Source organism: Strongylocentrotus purpuratus, unplaced genomic scaffold (genome assembly GCF_000002235.5).
Source record: "Strongylocentrotus purpuratus isolate Spur 01 unplaced genomic scaffold, Spur_5.0 spur5_contig_823, whole genome shotgun sequence".
Classification (NCBI taxonomy): domain Eukaryota; kingdom Metazoa; phylum Echinodermata; class Echinoidea; order Camarodonta; family Strongylocentrotidae; genus Strongylocentrotus; species Strongylocentrotus purpuratus.
In genome coordinates, this window is record NW_022145528.1 from 87,866 (window position 1) to 103,470 (window position 15,605).

General features: G+C 38.8%; 1 protein-coding gene across 1 annotated transcript; it reads left to right on the forward strand.

Moving 5' to 3' along the window:
* The first annotated feature begins 858 nt into the window (after positions 1–858).
* On the forward strand, positions 859–11,412 carry LOC100891501 (stress response protein nst1). The gene is made up of 7 exons (XM_030981944.1): positions 859–940; positions 3,954–4,061; positions 6,204–6,311; positions 7,234–7,323; positions 9,332–9,499; positions 9,625–9,725; positions 9,971–11,412. The coding sequence occupies exons 2-7, from the start codon at positions 3,965–3,967 to the stop codon at positions 11,096–11,098; spliced, it is 1,692 nt and encodes a 563-aa protein (XP_030837804.1). The 5' UTR covers positions 859–940; positions 3,954–3,964; the 3' UTR covers positions 11,099–11,412.
* The last annotated feature ends 4,193 nt before the right edge of the window (positions 11,413–15,605 follow it).

A 15,605-nucleotide genomic window follows, 5' to 3' on the forward strand; every position in this document is an offset into this window, starting at 1 on the left:
TAACTGATCCCCCTACCTTTTTTCTTTCTCTTTTTTTTCCTTTCCCTTCCCTTCCTTCTCTCTGTTTTGATGTTTGAAGCTTGATGGGGGGAGGCAAGGGCCTAATTTCGGCCCCAGCTTCGATACAAACGTTTTTTTTGCGGCAGTAATCGCAACTGTTCCCCCCCCCCCCTCTTTTCTTTTTCCTGCTTTTGTTCCCATTTAGCTCTCCTCTTTTCCTGTCCCTTCTACCCCCCCCCCTTTATTTGGGCAGGGTGGGTGGGTGGGGGGAGGCAAGGGCAACTTGTTGGCGGGAAAATTACAACTGATATCCCCCTTCTTTCTTCTCTTCTTCCTCTTTTTTCCTTCCCTTTATCTCCTCTTTTCTTCTTTTCTGTCCCTTTCCTTCATTCTCTCTTAATTTTTGACGGGGGGGGGGGGTAGGTAACAGCTGGGAGGCAATTAGCTAGCTAGGCCCTTTCGGTCTCCCCCCCCCCCCCCTCCCCCCGATCTCCTCCTTTTCCCCTTTTTCTTTTTTCTTCCTCTTCTTTCTTTCCCTTTCTCTCCTCTTTCCCTTTCCCTTCTCTTTTTCTCTCTTTCTCCCTTTTCTCTCTCTCTCTCTCTTTTTGCGGGGGGGGGGGGGCAGGGCCCGCTGGCCCCCATGGATCCGCGCCTTATTTGTTCTGCTATATGCCACGTTTCAGTTATTTTTCAAATTTGTCTTCTCTTTATCACTCATGTTGCCCGTTCATTTCCCTTTTGTTTTTGAAGACACCATAGCGCGAATTCTATTGTTTTCTGGGCTAACTTCGCCCGTTTCATTATTGGTCGCGCTTATTGGTCGCCAAAAGTAGCCTAAAGCATTAATCGAGAGTGTATTGTCGATCTTACGTTGTGAGCTCGAGCGCAGCAGTCTGAGCTGAGATGCTTCAACATTTGAGGTGGATTTAACTTTTGAATAACACTTTTTTTTAACAGGTAATTTATCACCATGTTTTACTATACTAGTAACTGATTTTCAAACTTTTGTAACGCCATTATAGCCATGATTTGGGACAGCACTTGACTTGTAATTGTCCCGGTAATTAATTGTCCCGGTAATTGTCCCGGTATCAGTCATTGTTGTCATTGCCTCATTGTATGATTGTTGACTGTGTCGGACGCGGACTCTGCCTAGGGTCAGTTTCGTAGTAATGTATTCACAGACCTTGAAATCGCATTACGTAATCTTTGACCCCGTTCTCACTCACTTCGTTGGAGCGCTCTGGAGCGCTCTAACTAAGACCCGCTCCTCAGGAGCGGTTCTTAGGTGAGTGAGAACGCTCAAAGTGGTCCAGGAAGCGGACTTCTGGACCGCTCCAGAAGTCCACCTTCCGAGGTGGTCTTGAGGAGCGGGTCTTATTAAGAGCGCTCCAGAGCGCTCTAACGTGCAATGTGAACGGAAAGCGTACTTTGAGCGGAAGTGAGCTAGTGACGTTCCGTGCGAAACATGTAGTACGGTACATACGGTTTGTATTCCGCGCGCGAACAAATTGACCCGCCTACCTGAGCTGCCATAGCAACAAGACCACTTTGACTCGTGGAGCGGTTTGAGCCATAAAAACTGCTCGGAGTGTGTACGCTCGCAAACCGTTCCTCAAGACCCGTTCCTCTGGAGCGGTCTGGAGCGGTCTAACTAAGACCACTTTCAAAGTGAGTGAGAACGGGGTCTTTGTGTTGGACAAACGAAGATCTCGCGGTAGGCCTACATTAAAGGGAATACAATTACAAAGTTTTGGTATGGGGTTATGAATTTGGTTCAAATGAACATGATGGAAGCATAAGCGATCCTACAATATTCAGTGATCGTTGTCGCGTTTGAAATCGAGTCTAAAGTTATGGAATTGTAAATAATTAACTCTTTATGTTGTATAGCTCCCTCTCAAGGTGAAGATATTAATTATGCTATAAAACAATGTTTCTTGACTAAAATCGACCGAATAGCTATTCCCGTCTAGAAATTATATATCACAACTTACTACATAGTCTGAGATTTTCATGTTCGCAACTACCATTCTACGGCCGTAGACTAGGCGCTATTTAAAAAATTATCAAAATATACCGGGAGCACCGGTAAATTTGTATATTCAATTTTTCTCGAAAGCAGATTGTTTTAGGGGCTAAATTTTCTAGCGCTTATAATACATCCACAGGGGCATCCAAATATATCAAAATTGTAAAGAATCACTAGTCTATCCACCAAATTTCAAAATTTCCCAAAACTTTGTATTACCTTTAACAGCTGCACTCTGTGAGTACTAACTACAATACGTATGCCCTGTGAGTGTGATTGTTTTCGATATTTTGAGAGATGAGAAGAAACAATGGAGGCAGTTTCCGAACTTGAAAGTTGAATTGAGGATGATCGAGATGTGATTTTTTTTCTTTGTATCCATTTGATCTTTAAAATCGCTGAGTTTTAGGCAAGAATAATTAATGGGAAAGCATTGCTGCAACAGAATGTGGTTTTGAATTTAAGTGAGAGAGGGACTTAACTTAAGCGCTACTTCCATGGCAATGTCAATACTGCCTGACATTCATCTTGTTGAAGGACAAGTTGGAAGACATTTCCGACAAAACAAAAATTCATATAAATGATAGAAAAAAATAGGAATGAAATTTAACAGCAAGAACGGACAGTCTAATACAAAATGCATAGATAAAAAATGTGGTTTGACTTGGCTTGACCAACGTACAATGTAGTTACAGTAACAGCTCATTACGTCATTTAATCCAGCAACAACGGCCTCCAAAAACCATGGCAAGAATATCACAGAGAAGTCTCTATTTTACAACTACAACTACAACTACCCGATCCCAATTACAATCGCGATCATAGATGCTGCTTGTAAGTGTCGGCTTGCATGGTGATGTAGATATACAGTAGACTTGCGGGTGCACCATGTGAGAGAGACTCCTCAATCCTCCCTCTCTCTCACATGGTGCACCCTCAAGCCTACTGTATAATCACGATCATATCGGTTAACTTGACACAATCAATCCTTATACTCTCCCCCACCAGAAATACCCATTATCTTTTTTTTTAATAATTCTTTTAAACACTTCCAAACTGTTTATAAAAAGCCAAATCTCAAACAAGACATACAAGTGAAGCAATAATATTGCAGTCAAGCATACGGACAAAACATACCACTACAAGTCCACTTAATATGCTGTCTGCAGGGGTTCTGATTGCGCAAGATACCATCAGTACTCAAAAATGTATACTGTAAGAAAAAATGAACACTTTATACACTTTATATTAGAGGTGTTGTTGTCAAGTTGATATGTCACCAGACTGTGGATCACAAGGTCCATGGTTCAAGTCCCGCCGTTGCACTAATGTCCTTTGGCAAGGCATTGATCTACCCGGTAGGATGCGAAAGCTAATGTGCTTAGATTGGCAAGTGTGCGCTTGTAAAAATGATGCCTGGCTGGAATGCTCCCCAGGGAGTGGAGAATGTGCATACATTGTGTGCGGGTAAGCCTGAATCCGATGACCGGGGTAATAATATGATTGCAGGGCCCTCAGGGAGAACAGTATGAATACTGATGAGGCTACCCTGGGTAAACGAGACATATTATTATTATCATTATTATTTGCTAATCTCCACCCAGGGTACCCGGTAGGATGTGGAAGTTAATGTGGTTTAAAAGAAGAGCAAGTGTGCTTGTAAAAATGACGCCTGGCTGGAATGCTCCCCAGGGAGTGGAGAATGTGCATAATAATATATATCGGTAAAGCACTTTGAGAGGGCCTATGGTCCTAAAAAGGGATATATAAGAACAAACTATTATTATACACTTGCCCCCCAAAGGATAGCTTTTCTCACAAAGTAAAGATGTCATGTACATAATGCTAAAATACCAACAAGAAAAAATTCCAAAACAGATTACCTCCTTATCAAAACATTTTATCAAATATTGTTTCAAACACAGATATAACATGGCGATGAAGCAAGAAATTGATTGTTGGACGTCTCTCTCAAGTACACATGGAGAGGGTGAGGGAGATCTTCAATCATCACATGAACATGATGAAGGTATGGAGTGTTTCAATGTGTTGTGCTGTATTTGGTAATGTTGCTAATGACTAATAACAATATAAGTTCAGTATGCTCCCTCTCATCTATCTCAGAATAATTGCTCTGTGAGTGTGATTTCTTTTGTTTTCAACTGTGTTGCTGACTTGCTGTGAGAAAGAAATTTGTTTTCACTCAGTAAATTTAACGTTGCATATAAGAGTTACAAAGCTGTGAAGAGTAGACCTAATTGCAAGTCTGAAAAAACTCTGAAAACCTTAAAAAGGAGCTAAACAATAGACCACGGGGAGGCCAACCTTTTAAAGCTCGCGGGCCACAGCTAACGATTAGCATCACTTGGCGGGCCGTAGGTATAGTCTTCTCCCCCCCCCAAAAAAAAAAAACAACAAACTAACAACACACACCCGAAAATTTTGAAAAAACAGACCCAATTTTAATGGTATTTTTGTTAAAAGTAGGACCCTTGTTTAGGGATTTTTTGTGAAAAAGTTGCCCATTAGAGCAGCACACCTTGTATGTCCATATTGCACCTGCAATTTTGAAGAAAAAAAACAAGCAAACAACAAAATCAGTGGAATTTTTTTTTCATTGAAAGGGTGTAAAGGGAAGGGGACTATCCAGTTTACGATAAAAATCATGAAAAAATTCAACGGCGGGAGAAAAGGGTTGTAATTTTCAAACGTATTTCTTGATTCACAACACAATTTACAAACGTTACTGCGTGCGGAAATTACAAACTAAAATTAACACGGCGAGTGATGTTAATGTAATTTGAAGAGTTTTGTATCAACCACGTAACGAGTCAATATGTTGAGAATGATGAAAACAAATTATGGAAATAGAGATAGCTCTGTGTAAATGTTTTACCCCTGTAGTTCATCACTGCCATGCGGGTCGCATTCATTTATGAGCTATTTTTATAATTACTTCTTCAATGAGCCGCAGGCCGCACCAAAAGAGCTCGCGGGCCGCGGGGGTTGGCCACCCGTGCCCTAGTCTCACAGAGAGACTTCAGGTGAGGGAAATCTAAGATAATGGCTACCGTATAAGGATGGGTGGAAAAGGCTGATCATTACATTAAGGCCTGTTGGTCATAAAAATGAAGGCTAATCCTGGTGATTGACAATATTTACTATTGAGTAAACGCCCAAATGGTGTCAAATTATCCAGTGGGTGCCCACCACTATGCATCTTTAAGTTATACAACCTTCATTCTCTCACCTAACACATCAAATCATGAAGAAGAAAAATATGTAAGATTTATTCAAAACAAGTCATTCCACTAGAATGTTTATTTTATTGCACCAATACAACCTCTAAAGTCTAAGCAGATGTATACATGAATAATCAAAAATGCAATTTCCATATTCATCAATAACAAGTAAGTATCTACTTCACTCTATATTATAGAAATGATAAGTCTACAGAGTGAGTCAAAAAAAAAGTTTACACCTAGAAAATTGCTAATTATTTTAAAAATCATCTATGAACAGTAAATTATTATACATCTTATGAAAGAGTGTTTTATCCCGAATCATTAAGTACCATTTTTGTGTGGTATGTGCTCACACTTGGATGAATAGGAGGCATTGTTTGCGAGAGTGCAAAAATTGACTTGCGCCAACGTTCCTTATGTGATGTTTGAATAAAACAATTGGGATTTGGGTATTATTTCGGTTTTTGCAGGTCCAAATAACATCCTTAACAAAATTAATCATGCCACACATCAAATATCGAATATCAAATATCAACGAACATGTGTGCGCGTGTGTGTTTTTGTGTGTGACTTTGCTTCTGCAAAAAGCATATGCACTGCATTTCATTTGATACATTCAATTCATTCTCTCATTCCGCTAATCCCAACATAATACATGTACGTACTGTAGGCAACACTTTGGCGCAAGTCGATTTTTGCACTCTCGCAAACAATGCCTCCTATTCATCCAATCGTGAATACATACCACATAAAAATGATACCAAATGACTTGGGATAAAACACACTTTCACAAAATGTATAATAATTTACTGTTCATAGATGATTTTTTTAATAATTAGCAATTTTCTAGGTGTAAACTTTTTTTTGACTCACACGCTATAGTGATCAAGAGTTTTAATGATTTCTATATATATTTACATGTACAGGAAACATCTGCATTAAGAGGGAAGGAGAAGTTGAGAAGGAGAGGTGTCTTGCCATTCCAGGTTCAGATGGTTTGAGAGATGAGGGTCAGCTTGTTTTAACTCAAGACGGTATGCTATACACGTAAAATCAAACATTGAGGGCAAATCGCTCTGACAGAAAGCAGACAGTTGGACAAATGGATTGGTGAAATTTAAAACAAAATCTTACAAAAAATAAGAAAGTTATGAGTGTTTGAAATATGATATCACTAAGTCTATGCAAATCTAAAAATCAGCGATTCGGTTACTAGATTGACTTAGTCTCAGATAACTCACCAGTTTGTCGTGTAAAAAAATATCATAAATGTCTGTTTTTCTCTTAAGCTCCTTCTTGCTTGGGGCACTACTAAAAACATATGTGTATAACATATTATTAAAGGTTCTCTAAAAAAAAAAAGACGCTCCTGAAACATGGATTTTTTTAAAGGATGTTTTAGTCATTTTGTGTGTTGGAACAAATGGGAAAGTTGTCCAGCAGTTCGTCATAATGACTTAACAGATTCAGCCAATTCCTAGTGCCCATATGTTTAAAAAATAATCAAAAATTTTCAGACTTCATAACTTTATTATTTTTTGTTCAATTTTGTTCAAACTTTGAACCGTCTGCTCCTCAGATTTTTCTGCCTTCTTTTCGAGTAGTTTGCTATCAGGGTTGAATATCCCTTAAAAAGGAGAATCAAAGCTTAAATTGTTTGAACCAACCAGAAAATGTGAATGTTTGTTGTGAATAGGGAGGATGCATCCTTGGGGCAAAGTGCAATCAAAAACTGAAAATATCCTTATTATAAGTCTTATTGCATAAATCTATAGATGTCTTTCAATGTTCTTTTCCCTCCATTTCATACAATGACATTCATTATTGTGAGTTATTGGCATATCATATTTTATTTGGTTATAAAATTCATTCTTCTCTTTGTAGCCAATAATAGGTAACCAGATCAAAGTTTACTTCTCAGATAATATGAAAATATCTTTACTTTGCTCATAACAGGTATGGTCTTCACTCTCAAACAAGAAGTTAGCACAGACATGTTTGAGATCCTCTCAAGTACAGAAGTACAAGACCCATCAACTGATCAAGGTATCATGAAGTTTATCAATATGATTCTATTGTACAATAGCACTCAGGGTGGTAAATCAAATATTTAAAGCTAGATGGATCTTCAACTACGTACAGTCATAGAGTGATTTCACAAACCAAAACAGAAGCAATTTTTGAAATTCAAGTTTGATTGTAATTCATTAACAGGTTCTCAGAATATTGTGATAACATGCTATTTTTCATATGCATATATGATCCTTTGATCTTTGACCTCATTGCTTCGCACCTTTAAACAATAGTGCCGTTGTCCCAGCATTTTATGTCGAGAAAGTTGTACCCATTCACGAAAGGGATGCGCTTTCAAAATAATTGCGCCCGGTCCAGGAGATTTACGACTGCAAAACACGGACTAACGATTTCAATGGGACGCAAGTTAATTGGTACAGCCAATAACAAGTTTATTGGTTAATTGCCCAATTGACAACAGCCAATAGCAAACTGTGTTCCTGATTTCCGGTTCTGATTTCTGGCAAACTGAATCATATTATGGGCGATCCCAACTCAAGCTATGCTTTCCGGGATTTCGCCTCCTTCCGTATCTGAACTATTTACTGTATACTCTATGTTGAAATAATTGTTCCATACCGGTATATATAATTTATTTATACATTGTGTTTCATATTGTACTGTTGAGAAAGAAAGAAATGTTAACTAGACATAATACTTGTTTGGAACAAGTATAGGTGGGCTGGTCAACTAAAATTTGAAAACAAAATAGAGCAAAAATAAGCGAGAAACTGCTTTAGAATTCTTAATAAACAATATCATGTAGATTCATTACGTGAACGAAATTCACCTTCTATAGTTATAACACGCAAATTGTGAACTTTCTGACATGAGGTCTTTAATCGAAATTTTCACTCTGATGACGTCATCAAAATAAAAAAAAATTATCATTAAACTTGTAGAAAATTATCTTAGCTACAACATATCGAAATTTTGAAGAAAATCAATCAATATATACAGAGATACAATCAATTTTACATAAATATGCTGACTTCATAATTTGCAAATTCGTATTTTGAGTTCCAAGACCATTATGATGATGTCACGATACACTTAATGGCAAAATAAGACATGGAATCATATCTCCGACTCATACTTTATCTAAAAATGAAAAAAAATTGAAGGTCACGGTTCATTCCAAAGAGCTATAATGGATTTTGTATAGGCATGTTTTTGCCCATATATGCTATGTATTAAAGAGCTCGCGCGCACGGACATTTATCTTGAATTGACGCTCATCTTGTTATTAATGGTCATAAAGAGATAAACATGGTATCAAATTCCTCGAAAAAAATATGAGAAATATCATAAAAGAAAAAAGAATGGCGATTCTATGTTTTGTAATGGTGTTACGCGCGAAAACGCGCGCGCATGCTCGTGTGCGCGATTTTTTAATAAATGCTTAAAATTACCTGAAACGTATGCAAAAAAAATTTGAGACGATTTTGAGCATTATAAAATTTTGCGCGCGTACTGACGCGCGGACATACGCGCACGCGCATGTTTTTTTTATCTGAAATTGACCGGACTGATATTGACCTTAATCATGATAAATATGAATGAGAAATAACTTTTGGTTATGAAGATATGATCAAGAGTTTATTTTCAGAAAAATTCACAAAATGGCGCCTAGATGACGTCATCAGTCAAGGTCAAGTTTGAAAACCTTACTGTGTTATGTCCATATGCCTATACATATGTGTGCCAAATATCAAAGTATTTGATTGAACCATTACAAAGTTATCATGCTAACAAAAAAGTGGGTCGAAATATGAAAAATAAATAAATAAATAATAAATAAATAAAAATAATAAAGGCGATTTTAACAAAAATATAAGGTGGTCTGTATTAGATACAGCCCACCTGATAAATACAAAATACAAACACAAAATGTATAAATACAGATGAAATTTGGAATTCCAACCAAATATTCTTTCGATATTATCAAACAACATATTTTCATAATTATTCCATACTCAAGGCTACAAGACGGCGACCATCACCGAAGAGCGGCTTGACAGCAGACATCAAGGAACGGTGGAGACCATCGTCAGGAGCCGCATCAACTACGATGAAGAGCCTCGTGTCGGGATGGTGGTGCACATGGGCTCCAAGCGTTCGCAAAACCAAGCTTGTGTACCTCCAACAAGTGAGTATTGATCATATATAGTTATTTGTACCTTTGTATTTTTTAGGTATATCACGATTAACGAATTCCTAATATTTGCGATTGTCTTATACATATTATCTCATCTTGTCTTTTAATCTTAACAGAGAAACAGCGGGTGCAAGTCCAACAACCGGAAGAGGAGACAACCCTTTACCAACAGCAGGAGGAGAAAACACCCGAGTTGCCCAGCAAAGACGAGTGCGAGGTAGTTATCGTCATTACCGTTACCCTTAATTAATTTAAAAATTTTCCTTTTGTATAGCCATCTCTCTACCGCCCTTATCTATCCCTCTCTTGCCCTCAATATATTAATTGTCCACCTCCTGCTGATTTTTCCCATGTTTTTTCATTTCTTGCTCTGTCTAACTTTTTATTTTTCATTATTTTCCCCTGTTTATTATCATCTTTTTAACGATGAGTGTCTTCTTTCTTCCTATCTCCTACCTATAGTTGCAATTGCGTGGCATCCCAGAGCTTTGGCAGCCCACATCCCGACGCACTGAAGAGCTTCAGAGGCACAGGCGCGCACCTTACCATGCACGCCAGCCTACGACCCGACCCGCCAAAGAGCTTGAGAGGCCCCAACCGGCACCCTACCATGCATGGCTTAAGACCAGGCCCGCCAAAGAGCTTGAAAAGCCCCAACCGGCACCCTACCACCAATGGCTTCGGCAGCCTACGACCCGACCCACCAAAGAGCTTGAGAGGCCCCAACCGGCACCCTACCACACAGAGCCTCGGCAGCCTACGACCCGACCCGCCGAAGAGCTTCAGAGGCACCAGCCCACACCCGACCACGCTCACCAGCCTACGAACAAACCCGCCGAAGAGCTTCAGGGGCACCAGTCCACACCAGACCACGCTCACCAGCCTACGACCCGACCCGCCAAAGAGCTTCAGAGTCCCCAATCCGCGCCCCAATTCACAGATCTTGGTCAGGCTGCACCCTCCCAATCCCAACACCCCATCGACCACCAGCCTGAGCTTCACCAGCCAAGTTCCTCCACACATATCTCCGAAGCTCAACCACCAGAAGGGCATCTGGAATCGTTGATCCTCCAGCTCTCCTCAAAGTTGACGGAACTACAGGAGCAGCAGGGTACCCTGGTGCGAGAGGTCCAGCAGCTTAGGGAGGAGGTGCGCACGCTGTCCGGTGTGAAGGAGAAGTGCCCGCCCGTCTACACACCGGTGTTTGGTACAAATTCTAAGATCTTCATCGGGTCTGCAGAGTCGCGATTGGAAATGGACAAGGCGGACTACATGAAGTGCTGGGAGGCAGCCTCTACACCAAAAGACCTGGTTCTCAGCCTTCTGAGTGTGCACTTCACATATGCAGAGCTAGCTGCCAGTAATTTCAACGGTGGTGAGGTGGTGTCCGGCGGGAAGACCATCACCAAGACAGCCCTGAGGAGAGACAGCCGATTCATTGCCATCGTTTCCCAAGCCGAGGCTCAGTTTTCTGGGGCACAATCGCCAGCACTCCAGAAGCAAATCCGAGACGCCGTAAACAACAAGTGTCGGAAGTCGAAATTCGCTCTTTCAAATAATTTATTAGATCCAAATGCCCCTCGCCGCTAGAAATATTAGGTGCAGATTCACCACACGTCTACACCTACTTAGGTCAAGATTCACGGGACTTTCACCAGCACCGCAGTATTATGGTAGATAGAGTGATTATAGTATAGGAAACGTAGAATTGATCATGAGTACTTGTGGAAACAATCTGTTTTCTCAAAATGGTAGAATAAGAAAAAGTACAATATTGTAGATAACTTTTGTGTTGATCATAAAGCGTACTTCTATATATCTATTTATCTATCTAAGTATCTTCTCCCAGTTCGGAGGTTGATTGCAACATCTCTCCATTTCGTCTTCTGCCATTCTGGTGCAATCTTGCAGTTTTAGTCCACTCCAGTTCTTGACATTCTCTTCCCAGTTGATTCTGGGTCTCCCTCTCAGTCTACTTCCTTCCACTCTTCCTTCCAATATATCCTTTAAGAGACTTCAGTGCCTTTTGATATGACCAAAGTATTTGATTTTTCTCTCCTTAACTAATCCTACTAGTGCAATTTGTTTACGCCCTGCCATGTGCAATATCTCTTTGTTGGTTTTCATTCGTTTCCAGGATATTTTCATCATTCTTCTGTAAATCCACATTTATAAAGATGTTATTCTATTTTCATGGCCTTGCTTATTGTCCATGTTTCTGCTCCATACAATAGGACGGACCATATATAACAGTTTACTAGTCTCAACCTAAGCGCAAATTTCACCTTTCTATTTGTGAATAATTCTTTCATTGCCAGAAATGTATTCCGAGCAATTTCTATTGTTCTTTTTATATCTGCTTCGCATCTGGCATCATCTGTGATATTTTGTCCTAAGTAGATGTAATTATTGACCTGCTCAATGATATGTCCATTGAGTTACAAACATATTCTAGGCTTATTCTCTGTTCTACTAAAATTCATTGACTTAGTTTTCTTGACATAATAGACCAAACTCTTCACTTTTGACTTTTACAATATCCAATACATGTTGTAAATCTGCTTCATTTTCTGCGCTAAGTACAGTGTCACCAGCATAACGTAAATTATTAATATTGACACCCCCAATACTAATACCTTTCATATCTGAAATTTCCCTGAAAAAACACTCTTTGCACAAGTTGAACAGAGATGGAGACATTACACATCCCTGACGTACTCCTCTTTTGATTTTTGTGCAACCCGTAATTTCATTGTTAATTTTGATGGCAGCTGTCTGCTCCCAGTAAAGTTTAGATATGAGACGTATGTTCTAACCATCTAGATTAATTTTTTGTTAGCTTTCAATTGTCGTGGTGAATTCTAAGTACTTCTAAGTTCTGGAATTATTTTCTCGAAATGTTTTGAATCTTGAATACCCGTAGGTAGGCATTTCAGGTGATATGACGGTTGTATGGCTGTAGGCACCATTTGAAAATTATCAAAATTTACCGGGAGCACTGGTAAATTTTGATATTCACTTTTTCTCAGAAGCAGAAGTGTTTTAGGGGCTAATTTTTGTTAGTGCTTATGATACATCCACAGGCAGGGGCATCCAAATGTTTCAAAATTGTAGAGAATCTTTATCCAGCCAATTTTCAAAATTTTCCAAAACTTTGTATTACCTTTAAAGGTACTATGTCCCTTTTGCAGCCAACCTTAAATGCTGTAGAACTTTGCAGGAATTATGAATATGTCATGTATGTCCTATCTGTGAAATTTAAACGTTAGCAGTGTCCTTATATTCAAATTATGCAAGGAAACCCGTTTACTTGCTAGACGTCACTGTCGGACACTATTGAGTGACTGACTGGCTTTTTATGCCTCCGCCACCGAAGGTGGTGCCGGAGGCATCATGTTTTCGGGTTGTCCGCCCGTACGTCCGTCCCGTTTGACCGTTATCACAATATCTCAAGAACCATTTAAGATTTAAACTTAAGACTCGGGAATAGTATTTATCACCATAGGAAGACGATCTGATTAGATTTTGGAGTACGTAGGTCAAAGGTCACAGGTCACAGAGGTCAACTTATGAAATTCCATACATTGAGTTTGTTAGCGCGATATCTCAAGAACCATTTGAGATTTAAACTTCAAACTTAAGGATAGTATGTATCACCATAGGAAGACGATCTGATTAGATTTTGGAGCACGTATGTCAAAGGTCAAGGGTCACAGAGGTCAACTTATGAAATTCCATACATTGAGATTGTTATCATGATATCTCAAGAACCACTGGAGATTTAAACTTCAAACTTAGTGATAGTGTGTATCACTATAGGAAAACAATCTGATTACATTTTGGAGCACGTAGGTCAAAGTTCAAGGGTCATAGATGTCAACTTATGAAATTCCATACATTGAGATTGTTATCATGATATCTCAAGAACCACTGGAGATGTAAAAACTTCAAACTTAAGGATAGTATGTATCACCATAGGAAGACGATCTGATTAGATTTTGGAGCACGTAGGTCAAAGGTCAAGGGTCGCAGAGGTCAACTTATGAAATTCCATACATTGAGATTGTTATCATAATATCTCAAGAACCACTGGAGATTTAAACTTCAAACGTAATGATAGTGTGTATCACCATAGGAAGACAATCTGATTAGATTTCGGAGCACGTAGGTCAAAGGTCAAGGGTCACAGAGGTCAACTTATGAAATTCCATACATTGAGATCTTTATCGCGATATCTCAAGAACCACTGGAGAATTTTCACTTCAAACTTAATGATAGTATGTATCACCATATCATAATATCTCAAGAACCACTGGAGATTTAAACTTCAAACTTAATGATAGTGTGTATCACCATAGGAAGACAATCTGAGTAGATTTTGGAGCACGTAGGTCAAAGGTCAAGGGTCACAGAGGTCAACTTATGAAATTCCATACATTGAGATTGTTATCATGATATCTCGATCAAGAACCACTGGAGATTTTAACTCCAAACTTGTTTAAATTGCTCTATGGCGGAGGCATATCATTTTCGACTGCACGCAGTAAAAATTCCATCTAGTTTTCTTCTTTGGTAATAACATACATGAAAAGAGTTGTAAAGGGTACATGAGCATTTGTCTACATCAATAACCCACTTCTTGTGATGGCCAAGATTAAACTGATTGATTCTTTGCGCAGCATAAAACGTATGACCATTCGGTACAATTGTCTGAAAATCAAGACTATTACTTTTGGGCTCTATAGCCCTAAAGTCGATTTGACAACTAATAGTCGTTATTTTCCCACTTGAAGACATTTTCAAGCCCAACCTTTTTTAGGGAAGTTCTAAATTAGTATTATCTTTCAAATGCAGTTGGAATTTAACTTTTTCATTTTTTTGGCCGGCAAATGGGACATAGTACCTTTAATAGCATTTTATGTGAATATTCAATTATTTAAAATTTAAAATATTATGATCGAGGGTCTGAATTGTCTTATATCATATCACTCTATTAACCATCTCCTCCTTTCATCTTTTCATTTAATCCCATCCCCAACATCATTTTTGTATAAAGAATTATTAAATTTTATACAGGATTGCCACGTCTTCAAGCTGAGCTGACGTTGCAATCCTTCTTCCTGATTTTGTTATGTTAATATTAAAGATAAAGGTGAGTTCTGGTCATCCGATTGCATTGTGAAAGAAAAGGTGTGGAATGGATCAGAAAAAGTTGATCATGTAGCATGTAAGTATTGGTGTGTACTGCAAAGTTCTGGAGTCATTAAAATCATAATAAATTTGGCCCAGTCTTGGTAAAGTAACAAGCACTGTACACAGAAAGCTGTATATGGGATTACACAAAAGGTGTTGGGGGGGGGGGGGGGGCTACTAACCTTGATATCCTAATCTTTCTCTGCTCATTACTCAGCCAGTATACATTTTCTACCAAAATTGTTCGGCAATTGACATTTATTTGTAATTTTGAACATGTTTGATTCTGTGAGAATTTTTTTTTTTTTTACCAGAACTCACCTTTACATATCTTTAAAGCTTATCTGCCGTAGTTTATAGGAGGGATTAGACTGCCCTGCAAGGTCACTGGACAGGTGGTTATCTCATCAACTCAGCTCTCCGTTAACATAAGAAAAAGAGGATCATCGGGGAGCAATGGTCACCGATTAGGCATTGTCTGTTATATAGAGGGCGCAAGTAGCTGCAAGTAGTGCAGTGGGCCTTTAAGATGTAAGTGTTTGGCTTTGATGATATATTAATAATTAATTGTTTGTAGCCATGTGTAAAGTATTACATGTACGTATCGTTTGTATTGCACACTCAAATGCAGATGTCAATTGCCAAGAATTTGATTTGTATGCCAAGAATTGTTTTATAGGCATGTTGTCATTGTAGAATCATATCGCAACATGTTCATCATCAAACTCATGCCTGTAGATTGTATTCATCCATGTACCCTATTTATTTGTTTTTTTCATACAATAAATTAAAATCTTTTATTTCTGACATCTTTGAATCTCTCTTCGGTCTTTATTTTCTAACCCTCCGTTTATTGCAATCTTATTATTTGATTATACAACTACATATACATGTCGAGGGGTCG

What these genes read in the sequence shown, in the direction of transcription:
- LOC100891501 (XM_030981944.1), top strand. Translation starts at nt 3,965, where the DNA reads ATGGCGATGAAGCAAGAAATTGATTGTTGGACGTCTCTCTCAAGTACA. An exon ending in ATCACATGAACATGATGAAG is followed by an intron (nt 4,062 to 6,203) that starts GTATGGAGTGTT and finishes TTACATGTACAG; the next exon opens with GAAACATCTGCATTAAGAGG. An exon ending in AGCTTGTGTACCTCCAACAA is followed by an intron (nt 9,500 to 9,624) that starts GTGAGTATTGAT and finishes TAATCTTAACAG; the next exon opens with AGAAACAGCGGGTGCAAGTC.